At 33.3% G+C, this 25,601-nt stretch overlaps 1 protein-coding gene across 9 annotated transcripts in view; it reads left to right on the top strand.

Annotated features, from left to right (window-relative positions):
• Positions 1-25,601, top strand: part of ULK4 (unc-51 like kinase 4) — a 226,062-nt gene that overhangs the window by 20,442 nt on the left and 180,019 nt on the right. For all 9 annotated transcript variants that reach the window (XR_007904773.1, XM_051789186.1, XM_051789185.1 and 6 more), the window contains exons 14-18: positions 1,165-1,225; positions 3,142-3,323; positions 4,750-4,796; positions 5,599-5,677; positions 24,414-24,521. Coding sequence is in view for 8 of the 9 variants with exons in the window: in XM_051789186.1 (XP_051645146.1) it covers positions 1,165-1,225; positions 3,142-3,323; positions 4,750-4,796; positions 5,599-5,677; positions 24,414-24,521 (477 nt within the window). In the remaining variant the exon portion in view is untranslated. The remainder of the gene's footprint in view (positions 1-1,164; positions 1,226-3,141; positions 3,324-4,749; positions 4,797-5,598; positions 5,678-24,413; positions 24,522-25,601) is intronic.

Below are 25,601 nucleotides of genomic sequence, written 5' to 3'. Positions count from 1 at the left end.
AAATTAGAGATCTTATACAGCTAGATAGTATAACTACCAAATAATAATGTTTTAATATGTTTGGAGGGAAGGACATTGTTACCAGTGGAGAATTTCAAAGTGTTCGAATGCTACCACTGTTAAATTGTCAGTTCTATCTCAGGACAATGACACAAAGCCTTAGTCCTTCCCAGCTTCTCTTCTTATTACAAGTATAAGAGAGGAGATTAGGGGTAAGTGTACATACTGATGTGCACATGGAGACTAATCTCCTTACCATGCAATGGCAGACTCAGAATTAATGCAAAATAGCCCGCTAAGTTCCAGGGACGTGTAATCTTTAGTCTGCACTTCAGACTGAAGGATGATACTGACACCTGGTAAAGCTGAAGAGCTTGCAATTTAATCTCATGCAAAAGGATTTACTAGATGCTGGCAGAATCTGAAAAGTTGAAATGTCAGCTTAGATTGTAAAATTTCCCTGTATTCTGCAGATCTGTGGAGCTGAAGACCTTTTATTGAAAATAACTCTCTTGTTACACTTAGACTTCATCTGTCAAAGGCTAAATTCCACTACACAGTTACCTTTTCTGTATGCTTTATTTACTGAAAATCACACTCAAATCCTCAGTCTCTGAGCAGTCATCCATTTTCATGATGCGCCAGAAAATGATGTTTCACGAGGGGGAAAAAAATCCCCATACCTTATGAACAATTACTTGTTGAAAATAAGACTTTTTATATTCTATAATGATCTAGTGTATATATGTATTTGCTGTATGGAAATGAATTGCTAAAACACTTATGAGCTGTCATCTGCATAGTAGCTTTTGAAACCCAAATGCTTTCTGTAGCTTTTGAAACCCAAATGCAAGTGTTTTTCTACATACAAGCAAGATAAAAATGTAAACTGAAAAAATCCTATCATTTTGTAATCCTATTTTAAAAATCACTTAAATGGAAACACTAGCAATATAATTATGTTAAAAACATAGAGTTAAATCTCCAATATTTGCTTGGAAGGAATAAATACCAGAAAACAATGGAAAATTCCTCAGTAAAGAGAAGTAGTATGTACACCCATCCTGCACAAATTTTGCATCTTTGTACTCTCACATTTAACTACTTAGAGATTTTCCAGAAATGTATTAAAACTAGTTGTAATGTGTTTGTTTATTTTTCCAGATAATAAAGCAAGTGTCAGTTAGATTTGACTCAAAAACTTTACATGTACCAGCACATTCAGGTATGGATCTGCTGAAGCTGTTAACAAGTTCTGCGTGTGTTGCTGTAACTCGCTATCACAAGACCTGTAGCCTCCTGCTGTAGATTATAAACCGTCACAGTTTCAGAACTCATCATTTTTCTGAAACTGTTTCTGTAATGTTTTTAGCTAGACCAATTTTGAGTAGCCTTTTCATGAGTTACATGACAGTCCTTTCTCTTCTGCCTTCTTCAGTTACAAGCTTGTGCTCAAAAACTTTTGCAATGAGACAGTCATCATTGTTTTAGTGTGGGCAAAACAGTGGATTTTTTCCAACTGAGATATTTTAACTGAAATTTTCAACTAAATATATTAAAATGTTAAAAAGGAAGGGAAGCACATGGAAAGAGGATCTTAAAATGTACAGTGTTGATCAGCTGTAATACTCGTCAGCTTTGCCAATCCCACCTTGAATCATGAATTGTTATGGCAATCATGTCCCAAAGGATAGTGTGGAGTTGTTTTGGGTTTGCTTTTTTGTTATCGTTAGTTTGTAATGTCTAGAAAGAGTGCTGTTATTTCTGAAAACTAAAGTCTGCTCATTGTCATGAGTGTAATCATTCCTTCCCCTGGAAAATTTACTCTAGTCTTTTGAAGGAAGTATTACACACTTCACCATGCTTAAAGAGGGATACCAACCACATATGAAGTCCTTCTGGAATTCACATAGCACCTCTTCCTAGGCATAAGAGTTAATTTTTTCTTTCTATAAAATATGTATCTTGGAGAGTTAATTTGCTGAAGAAATTTTGTAGTTGGGAAGGAATTTAATGTCCCCCAGTCTCCCAATCAAGACTGTAGTAACAGAAAATATTTTTAATTTGGTTCATCAAAAAATGATCCAATACAAGTGCCTAAGGGAAGTATTATATTTCATATTGCATTTAAGTAGTTTATCACACTGATGTTCTGATATGTTTTACTATTGTTATCAGTATTATTTAATATGAGACAGTGGTTTTTTTGTTGTTGAAATGCTTTCGGAGTTGTAGCTTTTTTCTGGCCAACTTTCTGATTGTTTTTGAAGATACTGAATTTGATGCTGCTCATCAGTAGTGATTAAAGATAGTATGGAAAAATTAAGATAAATACCTGCAATCCACACCTCTTTTCACCTTTGCTAATCTATATTATAATTGCCTGCATTAGTAGGTATTGTTACTTAAGTATAAAATTAACATAAAATACAGAAAACGTGCTTTTAAATATTCTATAGTGGAGATATCAGGATGGCAGATAAGTTATTAATAAATAACTAACCAAAACTGAGGGAATGTATGGCTGCTAGATTGAAATTAACTGTTGAGACTGATAAGGAAGTCTGTGAAAAATCTCAGTTCATGTACCCTGGTCAGTGAATTGAACCACGGGATTTATGTTAATTGTCCTAGTGGCTTGATTTCTTTGTGTTCCTTCTGAAGTCATCTGTGTTTTGATACTACTGAAATTTAGCTCAATGGGTGCCTACCTATATGAGTAACAATACACATTTTCAGTTTATTGATTCTGAGTAGATTTCACTGACTTTCGTTAGGTTTTACCTCAAGTTTACTCTCATGAAAGTGCACTTTCTTATGAAGAATTAGTAATGATAAAGGACAACTTTTCCTAAATATAATGTTTCCTTAAATGAAGTACAGGGACTTAGCAGGGTTGCACTTTCAAAAATGCTTTGAAGCTTTCATTGCTCTGTGTTTATCATTTGTTTCTTTTCTTGCTTCCTTTTTATTTCGATAATCTTCAGACATGAATTATAACATGCTTCTTTAATATTTTAAGTACTAAAATTATAATTAGATTCAAACTTTGGAACTTACTTATTCATGCTGATGTTACTTTCTAGAGTGTTAAAGCAACATCAAAGATCGATTATCTTTAACTACTTGTTTGCTTCTTAGCTGAGAAGTTATCATCTATGAAAGATGTGGACTGGAATAACTTCTTGAAAAGAGTATGCTCACTGCTGGATTCCACTGAGAAGAACACAGGAGCAGCACGTTCTAAACTGAACTTACTGTACTATCTGTGTACTCTGGCTGTCCACAAGGAGATTGCAAGCAGGCTAATGAGCTCTCAGCTGGTAAATAATAAAGCTTTGAAAGAATCAACATGGTTTACATACTTGCTGTTGTAGCAAAACTCAGCTACTTTTAGTTATGTTTGAAGAAATCATTGATGTACTGACAAAAATATGTCAAAAAAATTACTATGTTCCATGTCAGGTGTTTTAAAAATGCTGAGGGAAACTAATTCTTTGCCCTACATTTCAGATACATTTACATATAGTTTTGTTGTATTAGTGAACGTGTTGGGGTAAAAACTAACCTTGATGGAGAGTGTGAAATAAGATATGATGAAATATTAGTCTTTGTAAATCATCGTAAATGACAGAGAATATTGAAAAAATTCATGTGTGAATTGCTATATGTCTTTTATTTGGCCATATGTCTGTGAAGAATAGCAAGAAAAACTTTCTAAAGAACATGCAGTAAAACTTTCAGTAAGCAGTGCTTACAGTGAGCAGGGTCTCTGAAGAGTCTCTTTTAGGGTATACCTAAATATTCGTTTCACCTTTCAAGAACTACTTTTTACCAAACAGTTTTACTCATATCCTCTGTAGTGGTTTAATATATTTCTCAAAATTCTTGCATATGCTGGAGAGAAATAGATTTTTTTTTTTTTGTCATTATGTAAAGGCATCACAGAGGCTGTCCTGAGATGAGCACTTTTCTTTTTATTTAATTAAAAGTAAACTGCTTCACTCTCCTACAGTTATGCTAATGCACTTAAGTCATAAGCTCATGTGTCATTGTTGGATATAGAGATATTAAAGACAAAATTGCACTGCCAGAAAAATTCAATGAAAAGCATTTAGGTTGGAAGAAGTGGTAGGTCTTGCACCATAGCATTCTAGTGAAAGCAGGAAAAAGAATTGCTGGAAGGTGTATTCCATTATCATTGGAGAATTTGGTGGGGGAAACATTAATCCAGTAACTGAATTGCCAATTAACAGAACATTTTAGAAATGATGAGTTTGGTTCTTTTGGGGCTGATTATACATGTTAACATTCATTATTCTAGTATTTGCCAACTGTTTTTATCCAGTTTCACAAAATTAATTTATTAAATATTTGTTTCATAATACTATATGATGATCTCTGTCTTTGTAGGTGAAAGTATCAGACTTTTTTCTGCTGCATAGTGTTGTTCAGAATGAAAAACTTGTTTTTTTATTTTAATGCTGATATATGTTTAGCAGTTTAGTTTAAGGCAAAAATATAGAAAGAATTGTGTTTTTCTTCCTTTTTTATCTTTATCTCTTTTTCATTTTTTATCTTTATCTCCTTAATAGTGTTTATCTACCATGTTTGTTTGTGACAATACTCTTCACAAATGTTATCCAAATACATTTTTATGAAATTATGGATATTTTGATTTTTTGTTTATCATTTGCAACTATCAAATCACTGAAATTCACTAATGTTTATTTGTCTGCTTTAATATAGTTTCCTATATTGATGCAGCAGCTGCGTGCAGCCACCAGCTGGGATATGTAAGTAACAATTATTTTAAATTAATATGTTCAAATTTAAAATTGTCACTGAATTTTATTAAAGATATTCATTAACAGGTTATTTGAGGAGTGTTTTAGTGTGTCAGACTGCTGTGGTATCTGACTGGCAGTATGATGGTGAATATAAGATGGAATTTTTTCAGCATTGAATTATTATATTGCTATTCTACAGGACCAAAGATTATAGAAAATCTCTAAAATTTAATCTAGGAAGTTATATAATATAGTGTAACAAATAGTGTTACTTAAAATCACTGAATAAGCCAACTCCATACTATAAAGGAGTAAAATAACTGTAACACCTGTCAGAAATATTTCAATGTGATAGTGCCCTCTGCTGTTTATTTCATAAATGTTTTGTTATTCCAATTCTTTTCTTTAATGAAACATTTAAAACTAATTTTCTGATACAGATGTGATTTCTATTTTGTCAGCTGAGAAGTCTGAAATTATCTATAGGTGTTTTCTGTGTTATATGAAAACTGTACGTGAGCCTGACAGATTAGTAAGACTAACAAACTAAAGAATCTTCACTCTTCCATGCTAAAGAAGAGAATTGTCTTTATGCATGAATTTATTACTAAAATGAGCTGAAATACTGAATTAATTGTTGACACAAAAAAATCCCATAAATAATAAGAAGGAAATCCGAGCTGTAAATAGGACATCAAATATTTCCTGCCCTTAGCAACCTGTGTAAAAGATAAATGAGACATGATTGGTTTTGTTGTATTTTGTAAATAGTTTTTCTGCACCCACAAAATATTTATTTGGTACGCAGACGTGCTAAAGTTGCTCGAGTGATTGGTTTACTGGCATTACACACATCTGAACTTGGAGAAAATGTACCTGTTTCTGAGGTAACTTACCTTTTTTTTTTTTTTATCAGGGAGTTTTGTTAATGCTTTTACTATTTATGTCAGAAGCTTTCACAGCTTTTTTGTTTTGAACCCTGCTTTAGTTTTTCCTCATATGTCTAAATTGGAATATAATTAATTAATTAAATGTGTAAATTTATGATCTCATTCTATATAGTTGTAGTTCTGATCTTAACTAACCTGTGGCTGAACTACCCACCAATAAAAAACTCTAACCTTTTTCTCTCCTTTTCATAAAATCAGTCACTGTCATGCTTCTTGTGTGTGTAGAAAGAAGAAAATGTTGCTATTGTTCGGTTATCCTGAAATTAATTATTATAATTAGTATAAAAATAGTGCAATTGATACTTAGGCATATTTTTTCCAGAAAATTAATTGAGATGGGAGTAATTTGAGATTTCTCACAGTTCTTGAAGAGTATGTGTAATGAAGGGCAAGTAATTTTCTTTGGAGAAGAAAAGTATTTTTAATTCTTTTTTCATTTTGCATGGTCAGTAGTTGACTTATGCAGAAGACTGATTAGACAAAATTGTCTTACCGTCCTTTTTTGGATGTGACACATGCACACAGATTGAGAAATCTTGACAGAATGTACTATTTATTATTTGTTTAAAGTGTGACTGTGACATTATTTCTGCTTCATAAGGTGAAGCCAGAACTTGAATGTCATGGGTGTTTGAATGTGAGACCCAACTGCTAAACACAAGCTGTAAATACACCTCTGTACTGTGCAGATCTGGCATGTAGGAACATACAGTTATTGGTTAATATCTGACTGTTTTGGAAATGTGGCTATTTTGTTGCTTGAGGTCCCTCTGGTTTCTTCTTAATGAATATTAAGAATATGATTATTTTGTTATGTTGCTTAATGTTTCAATTCTGTAGTGAAAGCTGAACTCAGAACATTATAGTTCATACCTGTTTGTCTCATAAAGTGACAAAGTGGGGTAAGAGTCCTTATAGTTACAATCTCTGAAGTTTGGTCAACGTCTTTCAATACTGACAGTTGCACGTGAGTTGAATTCCAGGTCACAATTTAAATGCACTCTTGTATGTGACTGATTTTTTTTTTTTATATTTAACTTTTAAAAGTTCCAGTGAAAATACTCAAAAGTAATTTTGAGATGTTCATATAGCTTTTGGCTTCAGGTGTTTGTTAAGGTCCTTAGCACTAATATATTCATTAATAGTTTCTCCAGCTTCCTAGTTTCCACCATAGAAAACACATTTCCTACTCAGCTGTTGTATTTAAAAGCAATAGACTGAAGTAGTTATACTCTGAGCTGTGATATTATTTTGTTCAAAATGTTTTCAGTGGGTTTTTTATATGAACATAAAAATTATTCACAAATGAAATTTAGCATTTTTATAAGTATTCATGTACTTCAAAAAACAAGTTAAATCTGGGACTAGTCCCATTCTTATGTGAATTAAAATTAGTTTTTATATACATTCACTAAGAAAATAAGGATTTATTTTTTAAATTAACAAATCTGAGTTCAAAATGCATGTACTATGCTTTATTTAATGGCGTTCATTCGGATTTTTTTCTCACGAAGTAATATCTCTGAATTAAAAAGATTTTAGAGTGCTTACACAAAATTAGAATGAGAAAAAAATTTGAATCCTGTATTTTCATGTCTTCAAATAATCTAAAATCTAATATCTAAAAATCTAAAATCAAATAACTGTGGGCAGTACACAAAACTTAACAGTTCATTTATAGGAAAAGTAGGAAGGAGTCATTTATGAATTTCTTGTCTGCCAAGTTGTGTTCCCCTCTGCTCCCTCCAGAGGAACCAGATAAACCTGTGAGTTTGTTGAACATTCTTGTTAACTGTCAGCTATTTTATGTTGTGTGATGCTTAAAAAAACACCACAAAGCAAACCTTTAAACCAGCCTTATAAACTGTATTAATATAATACTGTAATTTATCCTCTTATTTGAGCCAGCTGATACTCCAGCTGAAGTTAATTGGTGGCTGCTGTGATTTAGGAAGTGTCGAAATCAAACTGTAGCTAGACAGAACAACATAATCTAAAATGACTCTGATTCAGGTCTTACAGTCTGAAGATACAGGAGTGATCTATCTATTGACGGGGCTTTTTGTGTTTTCTTTCCACTTCCATTCCTAGTAACTTCTAATACTCTTTGCTTTTTTCATCTGTTAAATAGAGGTGATCTGTTTTAGCTCCAAAATTTGTTCCCACTTGTGAAAAGTCAGTTGAGAGCTCGTGAAGATGCTATTCTGGAATTATTTTTGCTCCCTTCCTGTACCATGCTATTTATATCAAATTTTCATTCCAGTTTTTATCACTTAAGGATAGTTCCTCTATATTTGAGGTTGAATTTGCACCATTAACTTTTTTAGTTGTCGTTAAAATGATTTTGTAAGTAGTAGTAACATTAAGCCCTGAAAGAGGCAGAAAAACTTCAGTAAGAAAAGCAGCCTCATCCTTATTTTAAAGGCTAAAGTGAACTTTCATATACTGTATGCAAAAAGCCTTTAATTTGTTGGGTTTTGAAGGATCAGTGCTTTGGGGATTTTTTAAAGTTTTTATTTAGGTAATTGGGGAACAGCAGTTTCCTTTGAATGTAACCACCAGAGGTCACTAAAACACAAAAATAAATTCAAGTAAACTTATTTCACAGACTTGACAAACATGTAAATGTATAACTGTGTAGTATCTTTATTCTGCTGATGTATTCTAATATGTAGGTCATATTGGAAAAAATTAGAATAAATGAATATTTATATCTGTGAATTCACTTGCAGTTGATCTATTTCCAGTTAAGAACTTTTAAGAAGCATATTGCATTGATAAGAAAAAATAAGACTGATCTTAGAATGCAATAGGGAAATTGACCTCTTCTAAAACTGCAGATGAAGACATTTTATGTGGAATTTCTTCTATCATGCAGTTGCAATAAAAGTTTTTAATAGGTCACTTTTTTTCTCACTTATATTTTTTTCTCATGGAATTGCCCTTTAGAAATCTGAAAGATAATTTCCTCTTATTTATTCCTAGTTTTCTTGTGAAAACATCTAAACTTTCAATTTTTATCCTTGTATTTAGATTTTGAAACAGATTCTTAAGATTCTGTAAAAAACATTCTTTCTTTCCAGGATTCTGTTCTTCATCTTACAGGAAGAAAAATTATTCTGTAGTTAGGGAAGCTTGTTTCTGTGTACCTCTAATTTGGTTTATCTAATAAAAGAAGCTATAGTTCTTTCCTTTCTGTGAATATATCGAGCCTTCTGCCACCTAGGACACAGCCACTCTGATGTGACATTTCAGACGCAGTCTGAATTTTATTAAGAGATGATAGAGCAACTCAACAGAATGCTTCTATGTCAGGGAGCAGTGTCTTTCTCTGTCTGGTAGGAGACTACCCTGGAGTCCTTCTCTGCCTGTCCTTTTGGTGGCAAAATCTAGTCCTTTTCTTTACCTCTTTTAAATTTGCTAATTGGGAGTATCAGTCTCACAGTCTGACCTAGGGAGTTGTGTCTGTTTTTTTTTTTTAACAAACTTGGGTCCACTGCTCTACCAAGTGCTTAAAGGGTTCAGAGAACCTGGTACAGCCTTCACACTGCAAGCTTTTTTGCAAAGCCTTTGGTATTCCATGGACAAATTAATAGACTAAATATCCCATGGACAATGACAGCATATTGGGGTGTCTCAGTAATGTTGAACTTAGACTCCTTTGTCACAGTAGTGAATACCCAGATTTCTGTTTTCATATAAATTGATTTCATGTGATTTGAGCCTTTTTATTTCTGATTTTTTATTAAAGTACAATTTAGTGGTTGTTTTCCACAGCAGCAAAGCAGCTGTAATGTTACAGGTGCGGTTGTATGACATGCGAACTCATATATGTACTCTCGCTAATCTGACTGTCTGCAGTGTTCTAGGTCTACTGTTTATTGTCATTCAAAGTCATCCAGAATACCAATCTTATGTCATGTTCCTATCTTACTTCTCTGATAACTCCTGTTTCTAGGTCTGTCCATGTCTGCCCATATTGTAGAGAGCTGCAAATAAAAATGGTTTGATTTGGCCAGTTATTCCAAACCTCTTTAGTTTTGATGTTGCTTTATTGTAAAATAAATTCCTTAGTCTGCTCACACATGATCATAATTTTAGTGTATCCTTGTTTGTTTTCTCCAAGGGCACTTTCCTTGTTTTACTCTAATATCTCTTACGTGAAAAAAACCTGACCCAAAACAAAGCAAAAACCACCCCAATTTAAAAAAGTCTGTAGGCAGGAGATGAAAGCTGTAGCAGAATATGTGCACAAGTACTAACACATGTGCACATACACGTGCCTGCTGTTTTGTAAATTGATTAGAACTTTACAATTACCTTTCTGGCATAATTGGGATTGTCACTTAATACCTTGGTAACAGCAAGAGGAGATTCAAATTTTTGAGTGACTTCTAGTAAACTTTCAACCTCTATAAAGTTTCTTCAATTTATTTTCAACAACCTGGTTCACTGAATGTAACTTACATATTTGCCTGGGGCACGTGGCAAGAAGACAAATGAAAAATTGACATTTCTCAGGTAAATTAGCAGAAACTCATGGTGTGTTTGGGAAGAGTTCTTTTGAGTTCATAAACAGAAAATGGAAATAAATTAACAACTGTGAATCTGTCAAACATGACAATTCCGAATTGTTGGAGAAAATATTAAGGCCTTTTATCATAATTGAAGATTTTTTTTTCCTCATTCAAAAAATTATTTTTATCAATCCAATTAATTGGGCTTGCTTTATGTTTGAAGTCCAAAACAGGGTGGTAATAGAAAACAAGGAAGTTCTCAACTAGGAAAGAGAAAACATTGCCAATTGCAGGATTAAATCACTTTTTGCAATTTTCTTAAGTTAGTTGCCTGGCTGAAGCAAAATCTGTACCCTTTTAAAAGACATTTAATTGACACTATTTTCATAGTCCATTAAATTTAGTCTGTTTTCTTTGAGAGATGAAATAACACATTTTCCCATTAAAATTACATCAGTGGTGCTGCAAGTATATCTGTTGCAATAGTCTTAATTTACTTCCTATGATAGTAAAAGTGTTGTGGATTTGATTTTTTTTCCTACGAGTCTGTTATTTTTGGGATAATGAAGATCTATGCCCCTAGGGCCTTTTTCTTCAGCAGATAAATATCTACTTCTCTGGAAGGTGAATAGCTGTCTGGTAGACTTTTGTCAGTGTTTTGAATATTTCAGGATTCTAAACATAATTTATATGCCTCCTAAATTAATGTTATGAAACATCAAGTTAACTTTCTCCTTCGACTACTTCTATCATAAATACAGTAGTGACCTGGAGTATTGTAAGCTTCAGAGAGAAGCTTATTAAGGGTAACATATGTTAGGGGAAAAGACTGCCCCTGAATTCGCATCCATGTAAAGACTTCAGGAAATCCAGATCGTATATCAGAGTTAAGAGGGAAAATAGCTTCCCATCAAATGTTTTCCTATTTAATACACACACACTTATGGGAGCTTTGCTAAAGGCAAAAGTGAACACAACTGTGTGCTAGATGTGGTGCTTGTCTATCTACCAGTCTTTCTATATTCCACAGGTATGTATCGAAGTCACACTCTATTATGCAGTTGAGAGAAGTATTTTACTGGATGTACTTGCAGCTTTAGAGAAAGTGCGTCTATGTTGGGCCTTTCATGTTGTAGCTGAGTATTCTAAACATTGAACTTTGGGATATTTGGGGTTTGCATTTTTTTGTTTTGATGAAATTTGGGGGTTTGTGTGGAAAAAAGTTCTAATTGATGAATTGTCACTATTGGCTGTGATCTTAAGATGAGTAATCAATAGGGATCTGATCTTGATTAGAAAGAGCTTTTCTTTTTAGGTCAGGCTCATTTTAACTTTCTGTTAATCTGTTCTGTCATCCAGCAAAATGTGCAAATGCTTGTGCCAGCCCAAAGGAAGAGACAGAGCAAGACTGAGTCTGTTTTTGTTGCTGGTGGTGCTAATCATACTGGTTTGAAATGGTTCAAATTATGGTTTCAAACTTAGAATGAATATCTGTGTGTAGCAAACGAGAATATGTCATGGACTGCTGAAATGTGCAGTGTGGTCAATGTTAACAAATTTCCACCACCAATAAATCTTTCTGTGTGTATTCCTTTTTTCTATCATTCATTTACCTGTCTTTCATTCAATTCAATTTGTAGGAGTAGATGGAGAAGTGCAAGTTCATTCTTCTTTAAAAAATAAATTTGTATACCTACTAGTGTAATCAGCCATATTCAAAATCAGAGTGGTCTTCAATTTATAACCTACTTTTGAAGTTTTAGTGTATTAATCATACCTATATTTTTTTGAGGAAAAAAAAATTATTTAAAAAAGAAATTGTTTTTATTTTGGCAATGATGAGATCTTGCCCAATGTTTCCTAATTAGGTGATCAGGTACAAATGCACCAAGGTATTTTGAATTAAATACTTCTGGAGTCACTGGGTTTGATTATTTCCAATTATAACTTCAAGGTATTTTCTGATTACTGTTTTCCCATTTTTTTCTTTCCAATAAAAAAATGATGGAATTTCTGTTAGATATTGTGGAGTTTGTTCCTCCGTGTCCAGTTTTGTTCAAATCCCTCTCTTACAATAAAAGGGGAGTAGATGATAGAGGGCAATAGGTGATGTAGGAAGTTTTAAGGGTTGATACGGGTAATGGGAGTGTCAGACTTGCAAAAGCAAGTGCTAGCAAAACACTTCTGAAAGACTTTAAAGGTGCCTGCCTCTGATTTATCGTCAGTACCTAATTGTTTGGAGTTACAAGGTAATTTTACTTAGGGTGTCCAAGCTCACTTTGAGTTTTTTGATACCTTTTAAAAAAAACATCTGGAGCTGACCACTCACGAAGCCAAAAAGCGGTATTAATCCAGTTGACAGCTGCTTAGAATTTTGTGTTTTTATTGACAAAAGTTTGACTTGTGAAATCATGATTTCTTTTCATATATCTCAATTTTAAACAATTGAGCAACACAAATTGACTTGTGTCAAGTTCTATTATATGTTTATTGAATGTATTTTTTGAAGCTGGTGGAACTCCACTTTTGATATTGCTGTGCAAGTTTTTAATGTTTGTTATTTCAAGAGTAAACTTATTTGTATGAAGTAGAACACTAAAATCAATCTTTATTTTGGAGTGAAACACTGAAAAAAACCCCTTATCTTCGTTCTTCTGTATAATGCTGTGAAACTGATGCACAATTTGGGTGTAAGATTGCTGTTAGCATAAAACAATCATCAAATACAGTTTAAAATGCAGCTGTTTAAACTATTTTATGACATTCTATAATTCCATTTTTTCTTCCATTCTATGCATTATGATGTAAATGTACAGTGAGGAATACACTTTTAAGTCCTACTTAGTTAAAATATTTTACATTTGGAGTTAAAAGTAGTATTTTTTCACTATAATACAATCATGTTCTAAAGTAATATTTCTTACACTTTTTTAACTTAAATTCTGTGGTACTGAAGTTGTTATGTTTCAAGCAGATTATTCCTAGCTTTTATAGATGAACAATTCCTATTGAAGGGAGCTTTACATGCATAAGAACTATAGAATCAGTAATTTCTTTTAATGTTAATGGGAATTATGTCTAGTGAGGGCTAAATTTGCTCAAAAAACCTGAGATGCATCATCTCTTATTTTCCATTTCAGAACTGGAAACATGCAAAGAAATTTATACTGTGCAAAACTTAGTAGGAAACAGGGCTTAATCCAATAGTTCTTACTTTTTTAATGACAAGATAAGAATAACTGTTAGGCTAATAAATAGTGCTTATAGTGTCAACATTGAGTTATGTTTTTCCTTCAATCCAGTTGCATAGAAAACTTACATAAACAATTACATATCTTTTAACTTTTCTATCCCTAAGTCAACCTATTTCATGTTTTACTGAGAACAAAGTTTGTTCTTAAGCAGGAGTGTAAGAGAAGAAAGAAATACTTCATGGGTTAGTTTGTGCATCCTTTCCTAGGGCTGCAAAGAAAAAAACCTGGAAGCTTCTTTGATTTGGAAGGCAACTGGAGGATTCTTTGCTAGGGTTTACCTTTTTGTTTTGATCCTACAGTGATAAGCAGTTTCAGGTTAATTTACTTCCAGAGGAAAACAATGATTATGTGCCGTTTACCACGAGTCTGACAGCTACCTTTATTATGTATGTATTGTGCAGTGGGAAGCTTAGTTTGTCTGACTGTTATACTATGTAGGCTTTTGCTGAACTAATTTAATTTTTTCCCTCCTCTGGCATTGTTTTCCTGAGGCTTTAGAATATATTTGTGCCCAGTTTTGTAGTTTTGTCTTTATGGATTGTGTTTGGGACCCTCAACTGAAAATGTTCTGTGATTTCTCAGAGTTTTTTGGCTTTATTCACACACAGGGAGAGCAAGATGTATGTATATTTTAATTTTTTCCTTAAATTAAAAAAAAATCAAGACAAGTAAAATCAAACCCAGTACACAAAATTGAAGCTATCTTGCTATTATTTTCACAAATATATAAAGGTGGTTACCCTGAAATGTTAAAAATGGAAAGATTCAGACTGCCAGTTGTACTAAATGAATGTGATGTTAACAAATAAACCATCAGCCACTTCACCAGTTGGCTCTGGGAATATATCCTTAGCTTTCTTGGTGAAGCTTGTACTCCTGGGAGCACTGAGTATTGTTATAAAGAGGAAAAATTTCCAAATATTCTAAGCCTCTAGAGCACTTACTGCCTGCAGTTCCTTCCCTCTATTTAAAATTAGACAGCTAAGCCCTTCTTGGAAAATGGAACAGAGATACTTGAGCAATCCTTACTTTTGCAGCTAGCAAGCAGATCTGTCAGGGAATGGAGCCTGCTTTCTCATGAATTGAGTTGCAGCTGGATTACTTTTAAACTTAATTACATAAAGACTACCTTTTAGCATATTCACCTCTTCCTTTGTAAGCTATCACAAAGTTTAAACAGAACATCTTGGTTTAGGCAGGTGTGTTCATAATAATCTCTGAGGTTTTTTCTGTATGCAGTTATGTTCAAAATGTTTTCACGTATTTCTTCTCTGTTTAAAAAGAAATGAGTTTGTACCACAACTTCTATATCATTTTTATATTGCTATTTTGCTTCTAGAGGCTTCAAAAAAACAATACATCCATTTATTTATTTTAGGTTTTTTTTCTTACTCTGGCTTTGGGTAAGAGGATTGAAATGATTGCAAGGAAGGAAACAACACTGAAATTACTGTCTAAATGCTTCTCTTTTCTTTTTATGCTACCGCAGTTTCCCTAAGAACAGTACATCAAAGTAAGAGTATAGAATTTTGTATGGTTATGCATCATGGGACAGAGATATGAATTTGTTGCATGTGGTGTAGATTTAAAGTGGTGTAGATTTAAATTAGACGTGTTCTTTCGCTGGTATTTTTTGGTGTCATGGGTAGATGTTGGTCTTTGCTTGTAGAATCAGTTTTATTACTTTCCCTTGTGTACTGTGGGTAAATTTCGTAGAATAGGAAATGAAAATTAAGGTAAATGTAAAAATAAATAGTTTGAAAAAAATATGTTTTTCTTGCTTCTTAGATTGATGAAAGGACTGTCTTACTTTCAAATAGCTTTTCTAGCTAATTAAAACATTTTTAATGTTTTAAAGAAGAGGTATGGTACAGGGCAAAGAATTTTATATAATTGTTAAAAAGACAGCTCTGGCAGATAATTTTAAGTTTATTATGTCTAAGAGAAATCTGTTTACAATGTTTACGGTGTGTGATTTCTCCCTTTTCCATTTTTCTCTGGTTTACTGTACAACTGACACCTGTTACTTTAAAAGAAAACGAATATGTTGTACACACTGAAGATATGCTTGAGGTTTGAAGGGCTAGGTGAACTAGATGGAATATTGTTTTTATAGTTAAAATAACCTATCAGGAACGATTTTTTTTCTGTGGAAGAAATGAAATATTTGCCTTTTCTTACATTGTTACAGTATCAGCAGAACCATTAAATATGTACGGAAAAAGAAATGTGAAGTCAGCATTCTTGCTGTGAGCAAGAGAGACCACGTGGAAAAAAATTTCATGCTTAAGCTTCTAAGCTTCATGAAACATGATTCTTTCCATTATTTCTGGAAAACACAAATCTATGTGAGGTTTTAAATATTTCCTGGCATAATTTGGATGTTGTTTGCATGATGTTTGCAAAGCCATATCATATAATGTTGCAATTCTCTCTTATGTTCTTCTAAAGTTCTTTTCTTTATTAAGGCCTGACATAGCTGAAAACTTGGTTTTAATATATTTTTGGTACTTTAATTTTCTTTTGCAGCAACCAACTCCGGGTCGATGCAAGTTGTTGTACAGTTTGCTCATTGAAGTGTTTAGCTCCTATAACTAAATGCATACCTTAAAGAATTAACCTAAAAGAAATCCCTTCTTCCATCTCGTTTTGTCTTGCATTTGCGAATTAATCAAATCATAGACTACTAACAGAAGGAAACAATCCAGGTTTTTCCTCTAAAGCACATACTTGCTTGATTGACACATTTAGGCTACAACATGTTTTTGTGATAGATAGCACACTGGTGGTAGCTGAAAAGCCTAATTTCCTGCTGTCTTCTGATTACTACATTAAAAGACACTCAAACCAGGCCCAGTGTTACGGAAGACCACTTGTATATTGGCTGTAGTTCTAGCTTTTCCTCTAGCATCTGGAAAAAAAATGTTATTTTAGTCTGAAACACATTTAAAAAAGAATTCAGTAGGAAAGAAGGAATTTTTTCTCCAACTGTTGTTTGGTCTAGTTTGAATCTGCACCAAGCAGAATGAAGGAATTTGCAGTACTCAAAGGGAACTAATTTCAAAGAAAATTTATGGGAAATCTTTGAAGTCTATAGAATTTTTTTAAAATATGAGAAATTCTACGTAGAATTAATCAATCTAAGATATTCTGCATGGATATTTTATTGGTGGGCATTGGTCATCAACGGGGCTTCTAGAAAGTGGTAGCAGGCCCACTGCTTGGGAGCAGATGATGACTTAGAATAACTTCAAGTAGAGTTATGGATAGAATAAAAATCCAGGAACATGATGTTCAGAAAAGGCAAGGATGAATGGTAGAAACTTGCATATAGAGAGAATAGTTAAATACAGGGAAATAACAAGGAAGAGAAGGGGGAAAAAAAAAAAAAAGAAAAAGACCTCTTCCTTGGATATTCCTGACAATTCTTGTTCTGCGAAGACTGGTTTCTAGTTCCAGTTTACATCTTTATTGGCAGCTCCAGTTGATTGCCACTGACATCAGTTTTGAAGGCAGAAATCTTTTTTTTTTGGACTCCTGAGCAATCTTTTTCTTTCCTTGCCCTTGGCAAAAATGAAAGCAGGATCTCTTTCCTGTTTGAAGCAAATATTTTTACCTGGTCCTTCCTGTTTCAAATTTTAAAAGCTTCAAATTTAAGAGCTGGGGTGGAAATCAGATATGAACATCTGCAATTGAGTTCATGTAATCATACATCTGGCATGACAGATTAGGAGAAGAAGTAACTAATTTTTTTTTTCTTAAAAACAGCAAACAAGCAAGCTCCAAAGTTTGTTGACAGTACTTTTACATGCATTTTTAATTTGTTAGTAAACATAGCAGCTTTGTAAGTTAATTGCTACTATTTGTGTTTGATTGTATCCCTCTGGGGCCTTGAGTTGATTCCAAAACAAGTTGAACCCCTGTTTGAGTTCATGACATCTGGTTTGACTACTCATCTAAGATCTCTTTCTATGGCAGTTATGCAAAAGTTGAAAAGACAAGACTTTTCGTGATGAATCAATTTTGCATTGTATTCTACCTGGAGAAGTGTTACACGTCCATGTTATAGTGCTCTCTGGAGGAGTTCTAGAGGACTTGCAATATGTTGTTAATTTGCTTTCTTTTTTTTTTCTTTTCCTACATTTTGGACAGCATTAATACCACATCCATAGTCTGATGGTCAGACTTCCTTTCAGTCCTCCATATTTCATGACCCAGTTTCAGTCAAGATGTTCAGTGAAAGCTGGTCATTTTTATTTTCATGTACCATTTCAAAGATGAGCACTTGGTATGAATATTAGTCTAGTTTCTTTTCTGGTTAGTGACAATATAACCATGGCATACTTTCTCAACCTGGTGAGAGTGCTTTTCTCAGAGGAAGGTGAGATTGCTTTGCCATTGCTTGCCCATGTTACAAACATGATGTGTTTGTAAGCACAAGAAAATGAAGTGAAAAGTAATTTCCATTATGCTTGAGGCATAGAAATTTATCATTGTAAGGGTTTGCAGAATTATAAATATATTTTTATTTCCACTAATACTTGCTGACAGTCATACTAATAGATCAAAGATGCAGTAATGTTGTAAATCTATACATTGCCACTTTACATTTTAAGGCATAAAATACCTTCTCTTTTTGAACATGCTGTAATTTTCACTTCTGGATTCTTAAAACATCAGGGAAAGTTCTACATAAAACTTGAAAGAGATTGAGAATCTGCAATAAGTAATGTATCAACTCCACACACTATTGTCATAAATGAAGGCAGTGACTGTCTATCCAGATAAGAAGCTTTTTTCTTTCTTCTCTTATTGTAGCTATATTATATCCATCCAGTTGGACAACTGGTATAAAAGGTGTAGATAATTTATTAAATTTAAAATGCTTTTACCTGGGCTTGCAGTTCATTACTATGTACTTCTATGAAAGGGAAAATGTAGGCAGGTTGGAAAGGAAAAAAAAAAGTACTATAGGAAACAAGAAGACTTCCTTTGTCAGTCTGTAGTTAAAATAAATTTGATTTTTCTGTTGTAACTTTTCCCACACACACTGTGGTACTTTCTTGACCTAAAATTTATACCACCCTTCAACACTGAATCAAAGTCTTTAGACAGATCTTTTTTTTGAGTCTTATATTTTTGCTTAGGAAAGGGTGAAAGAGTGTTTTAAATCTTGTAGAAATCACTGTTGTCAAGATTAGACATTTCCTGTCAAGAGCAGGAAACAGTTTGTCCTTTTACAACATTTAAATTGTGTTCTTAAAATGATATATTAATGAATATATTATATAACATTGAATGTATTTAAAAAAAATTGTGTATCTCTATAATTGTGCTTATAATATAGATGATGAATCTCAACTTCCTGTTTCATTGCTTCCATTGCAGAGGACACAAGGAGATCTTCTTAAGTTGGTTATTGGCACAGACACACTGCCAGTTCAGTATGTGACATATTCTGTGAGCCCCCGTTTCCTGCACTTGTACAATATTTGAGTACTTAATTGTGTTCAGTTGACAGAGAGGCAATTCTCCAGCCTGTATGCTCTCTAGAGAAAAAGAGGTCATTATCTGATTATGGTAAATATAGACTTGTATTTGAGAGATTGTGAGTATCCTCTGTAACGTGTAGTAATTATTTAGTGTTCAGTGCCTTCTAACATAATACCCCATTCTTGTTACAGATCTACTTACAGTTACTAAAATTAACCTTTAATGGATAAATCTATTATCATATATGAAGATAATAACTAAGATTTTATGCAACTACTGTTTAACAAAGATTTAACAATTTTAGAACAAGTCAGTCACTAATGGCTCAGATTTCTTCAGACACAACTTCTCTCTTGCTTAGTAAACCATTTTTTGTTGAAATAAAATCTGGAATTTATTGCAGTGTTGACTAGCTTTTTGGAAGTTTTTTTTAGTGCACAGGAAAGGAAATAACTTCTTTGTTTGAATTTTGTGAACTCAGTTAACTTTTACATTCATATACAAGAAAATTGTAGGGATTGAAATATGAGGAGAATGACTTCCTTTTCTTATCACTTCAGTATAAAAAATAATACTAGAATAACTTCAGAATAAAAATAATAACTCATCCCAAAATCTTGAAGGAGAGTGAGAAACAATAATTTCTGTTCACCATTATGAAATATTTTTCTTTGATTTAATTTTCATTAATTTCAAATCTTAAATTCTTAATTTTAATGACAAACAAAAAAACCCACAGAAGATGGATAATCTACCTAGTGTATTTAATGTTGATGGCAGTTTTGTTGAACTTCAATTGAGTGAGAAGGCAACCAAACAGAACTTAGTACAAGTGAACATAGGAATTTTATTACATACAAAGGTTAATTCATGGTTTTATTTAATAGAACATTAATAGAGAGTTGTAGGACAGCATCCATAAATGTATTTAGATAGTGTGTTGTCCAAATTTATCAATATATTAACCAAGCTTTGGGAAAATAAATATTACAGGTGCTAAACAGGATTAGTGTTGATACAGGGTTTTCTGCTGGTTGAGGTTCATCGTTAAAGCTGATAATTTTGAGCAGCCTGCCTTGATCCTCTATAGCAGATGTGCAGTTTGACTTGTATTTTCTTCAGATCCTGCCTACAAACAAACAAGTGTAACTTACATATCATGATGAGTTAATGTCCCATCTAATCTGCTGGGACTATTGTCAGCAGCTCATGTTATCACACGGTTCATCAATTTTATGTAGTTTAAATGCTATCTCGTGGCATGTTCACTCTCAGTCTAAAGAGACAAAGCTGAGAAATGCCACAGTGATGAGGTACTTTTAGCGGTATTGATTCCACAGTGAAAGTAGTTCCCAAAATGTATTTAATCACAAAAGCTAAAGTAATTCTGTATAGCTATAGAAAGGAGAGCTAATAAAGGAGAAAATGCTGTCATTATGTGTTCATCATTTAGTGCAGAATTGCACTTGAACCAACTTGACTACTACTTTCTTAAGCTGACATATTAGAAGCTTTAAAACCTACTGATATATTTATTTCTGAAACAGGAAAGTGAATCTGTCTCTGAATGGCAGTTCCTGAATAAAATTCATAGAAATGCTCTGAAAGCAGTTAAAGAAAACAGTTAATGAACATAGCATTACATAAAAAAAAAAGGAGAAAGTCAAAGTTTGTTTAGTAGATCTGTCTGCTTTGCTTTGAAGACTGCATTTCCAGTTTTTATGTGATGTTGCTGTACAAAGATTGGAGTTATGAAGCTGCTAAGGTCAGAAGGTGAAGTAAAATCAAGGAAAGTTGAGGATAAAAACTCCTAAGTGCTCTGGGGAAGAAAAAGTGCTTTACTGCCAAATATATCTGTAAACTAGTTAAAAAGAAAAAGGGATAAAAAGGACATTTTATAACTTTTAGGACTGTAAAGTGTTGACACCTAGGACGATAGTTAAATTCTGTAAACTCCTTGTGAGGATAGAATACCTATTTTTGTGGAAGATTTTGTTATGAGAAGACAGTTTTCGCTTAGGAAGGCTTTCTGCCTAAAAGGTAACTCTCTCTGAAAGGCAGTTTCAATGCTTTTTTTCCCCAGCCACATAGCAAGAGAAGTTCTCAGCCTCTTTCTCTGGTATGTGAGAGGAGAGAGTTAATGCTTACAGAAATGCTACAGGGCGGTTGTGTCAGGAGAGTCAGCGGGAGGCCAGCAATGATAAAGCCCGGGAGTGAACAGGAGGTTTGCCTTTTTCTTCCTGGGGCTCAGTGTTTGTTGTAGCACTGTTAGGTTTCTGTAAGTTTTGGTGTTCTGGCCTTCTAAATAAACATTTTTGAATTCTTTCCACTGCCTTGTCATTTCTGGGGATATGTGCGTATCTTACTCCTGATTTTTTTGTTCCTTTGTTTGTTTTGTTTTATTTTGTTTCATTTACTACCTGATTCACCTGTCAGTTCCCTATATGCTTTTTGCGATTGTGTGTGATGGGATCTTCACAGAGCGTTTTCTTGCAAAATTTGTTAATTGAGACTAAATTTCACAGATTATTTTCTTGGAACTTTTGAGACCTTTGTGTCATTATTTTTCCTCTTTCTTTATAGATGCAAAATGACAGTAAGGTTAGAGACTGCAAAAATACTATGACTTGCAAAAACATAAATTATATTTCATATTAGCAAAGGATTTAGGAGACAAGAATATTTGTTTACAGGGCAAGTGATTTTATGCACCTATAAATTTGTCACCATAAAAAAAAAATTAATGAAAGCAATCCAGAATCCAGCAACATATGAGTAGTTTTCTGATACAGATCTCTAGAAGATGATGTCTTGTGATAAAGGGGAAGTGACTTATAAGATTTTGATAAGGATTGAGGCAATTTCTGATATTGGGATAATATCAGGATATTCTGATATTCTTAACTGCAAGTCAGGGATGATAATATCTTCAGGTTTTTCAAGATTATGTACATTTTTATTGGTTCCCTTTCAGAACAACAGAATTTTTGTCTTCTGCCTAACATACTTCAGTTAAAATTCTTTCTACGTGTTACTGTTTTGCTATGTGCTTGTACTTTGTGGGTAAAAACTTATGTTTTGTGGTTTTTTTTTTAATTGGTAAATATATAGCATACGTGTATTCCATCAAGAATTTAATAACATATTACATTTTTTTATTGGGGTGTATGCATAATGACAGATTTGCTATCTGCGTGGCAGTGATCAGCAGCCAATGTATGTGTTTGGCATTTATATTCATCACTTTATACAGAGTGAGATCTATGTTGAAAATGACAGTTTTCTTAATTTCTGAAAAAAACTCAAAGTAACGCTTTCTTTTTAGCTACTTCTTGCATAATGACTAGATGGGACTGTGTTTTGCTGGGTCTTTTGAGAGTGTGGGAAGAGAGGGCATGTTTTGAAAGTAGAGAGCCAGGACTATTTCAGGTAACCTTTGCCTTTGGCCAAACACTTCTCATGATTTGTGAGAAAACCACAGTGTTGCTGTTGTGGTTTGTTTTTTTGATGCTGCCAGAATGGTTGTGGTGGTTTTTGCTTGTTTTGGTTTTTACTTCTTTTTCTCATGTGCTACCCAAGGTGCTTGGGTTGAAGTGCTGTTTGTATTCAAATAAGACTGCAAACTGTGAGTTCCTTGAGATGAGTCATCAAAGTCTGTGCTCTCTGTGCTCTGTATAGAGATAATACAATACTTGCCTAACTGGAAAAAACACCAGATCACTTTTTTCCAACTCATTAACTCTTCCCTATTGTTTGACCATATTAAAAGTAGTTTTAAACTAGAAGAGAACAGTGAAAAAATCTATACATTATTTTATTGTGATTTGATTAGTTAGATGATCTTTGTTGTATCAATACTTCTGCTTCTTAACAGGTATTTGTAGCATCATCAAATCTAAGGCCTGGACTCAATGACTTTGAAACAGGACTGTCACAGACTCAGTCCCACTTTAACATATTTTTAAACAAAACCATTTTTAAAAAGTCCATTGTTCTCTACTGAAACATTCCATAAACACATGAAATGTGTCAGTGATACTGCTGATAATGTTTTTACTGTTTAAAGGGGAAGGGGAAAGTTCCTAAGCAGAAGAACGAAATAAAATTAATTCTCAATTTGTTATAGAGATTGAATAGATGTTTTCTACTGCCTTGTTTTCAGTATAATAGGGAAACAATAAGTATTATTATTTGCCTGAACTACTGTTTTTTAGCTGTTTCCATAGGCTAAGACACATTTTAGTAATATTTTCTCTGTTTAATTAAAAAAAAAAAAGTAGTGCAAGCTATGTCACACTTCACTTTTGAAGTAGTAATTAAATTGACAGTTTCCAAGGTTTAAAATGGAATAATATGTGCAATATTTTATTTAAAGTACATAAAAGTAACCTCAGATCTCACTTTGTATATCATGCAAACTATTGGAAGTCACTGACTACTGCAGTAGTATCTGTTTACGGAGCTTATTTGCTGTATCTTGTAAGTGCTTTAAGAGTATTAGAACCAAATCCTTCCAAATAGAGAAAAGAACTACTTAAGGGACATAAAAAGTGTGTTAAATCCATCTTTTTTTTCTACTCTCTTGCAAGGCACACGTTTTGAGCATGGAGGACATGTAGATCCGTCTTTCTTAAACAACTGGCTTCTATACTGCTAAATGCTTGCTATATGCAGGAGCAGATTTGGGGTTTGGGGAACAGATAGCATCCTGTTCAGTTTAACAGGTGGTAGATCAAAGGTCCTTTGTTTCTTGAATGAGTCCAGCATTAGGTTGAATCAGTTCCTTGTGTGTATGGGAAAGTGATTTCTTACCAGGTCACCTGCACAAAATGAATCTGATTTTCCAGTTTCCCTCTACCCCTCATTACAAATATTATATATGTGTATCTCTGCTTTGCATACAGAAGTACAGAAAACTAAAATCATATGTCCAATTCTTACACAGTGAGTTGTCTATAAACTCAGAGATCAGGAGACAAAACTTTAATAGTTCTTTACCTTTTGATTTAATATCTATACAAAAGACATCATTAGAGGTTTTTTGTTGCTTGTTCTTTTTGTAACCTGATGGTGAACATTTTAGATCTTCTAACAGAAACATTGTAACAGCAAGTAGGCTTTTTTTTTTCCCCATTGTCCTGAGGGGAAGGGAAGAATGGATAGCTGACAGTTTGTCACCTAGGCTATTTCGTTATTGTGTTTTTCTCCATGTTGCATATATAATGTTTTGTAAATATTATTTTTCTTGCCTTTCAATGCTTACTAAATCCTTTGCCAATGGTTCTTTAGCATAAAGTGAAGAGTATATCAGTAAGATGGCATTTCAGATAAAGCTTTTTACCTTTAACAGTACATTTTGCTTGAGAAAATGTTACATGTTGTTATATTGATTAATTTTTTTTATTTTAGGCAGTTATACTTTTAACTGAACTCATCAGAGACAACTTCAGAAACAGCAAATTGAAGCAGTGCCTGCTACCAGCACTTGGGGAGCTGCTTTACCTCGTAGCCAGGGAGGTAAGACTGCAAAGTGATCCTTACAAATTTGAAAAATGTGAAAAGATTTCCCGTGGAAAAGTAGATCAAAAAAAGCAAATTACTTTGTCATTTGTATACTCAACAGTTTCTGGTCCTTATATGTTCTGTGACATTTTTTCTACTTCAAGAAACATGTTAGCGCAACCATGTTCTTCATCAAGTAGCATTCTTAAAGTGTAGAATTTTAACTTCATAAAAGAATTTAATCAACCATTGTAATGACTGCTGGCCTCCAAGTGGCAGATCTAAGAGTTAGAGGATCTTAGCTAGAGATGTTGTTTAAAAAGGATGTATCAGGATAACCAATAAATTAATATTTCTCTGGTCCATATTAGATCTTCTCCTAGCATGGCTGCATTCACAGCACTGTGGAAAAGGAAATTGAGTGATCCTGACTAATTTCTGTTTATTCCTGACTAAAGCTGATTTAAACCTTCAGTCTAGAAATAGATTCACATTAAAAGTAAACAGTGGTAATTTGTAGAAAAGAAATACTGTCAATATGAGGAATTGAAGATGTCAGCTCCTCTAACTCTCACCTTTCTTTTTCCTTATTGGAAGAGTAAAATACTTTCTCTTAATAGGAACAAAGGTGTCTTCAAACAGAAAAAGTCTAACCCTGGCTTCTCTGAAGCCTTTATATTATCTGTGTCATCTAATTGCTCTGAATGCTCTCATGTTAATTTAACAGTCAGTTGATAATGGAATGAAAGTAGCAAATGAATTATTTTGGCTTTAGTTATGACTTTGTGCTGAACTTCTATGTTTTATTTTCTTTATCCTCTGACTTCTTTGCATGTTCCACAAAATTCAGTGGTTGCCTTGTTTTTTGTTGGATAACAAGCATTGTCCTATTTTGGTTAGACAGTTGCCAAAATATTTGTCAAACACGGTCACAGAGCTTGTTCTTATAATGAGAAATTATGTTCTGGAAAATACATCCACAATCACAGGTTACTTTTATGTGTTTTAATACTTTCTCAGTTTTCCTTGGGACAAAACATATGTACCTCTGTCTGATTTGTATCAATCAGACAGATTGATAACCATATACTTTTA

Source organism: Manacus candei, unplaced genomic scaffold, assembly GCF_025592945.1.
Source record: "Manacus candei isolate 608988 ecotype Guabito, Panama unplaced genomic scaffold, ASM2559294v1 h1tg000026l, whole genome shotgun sequence".
Classification (NCBI taxonomy): domain Eukaryota; kingdom Metazoa; phylum Chordata; class Aves; order Passeriformes; family Pipridae; genus Manacus; species Manacus candei.
This window is presented reverse-complemented; position numbering and strand designations above follow the sequence as displayed.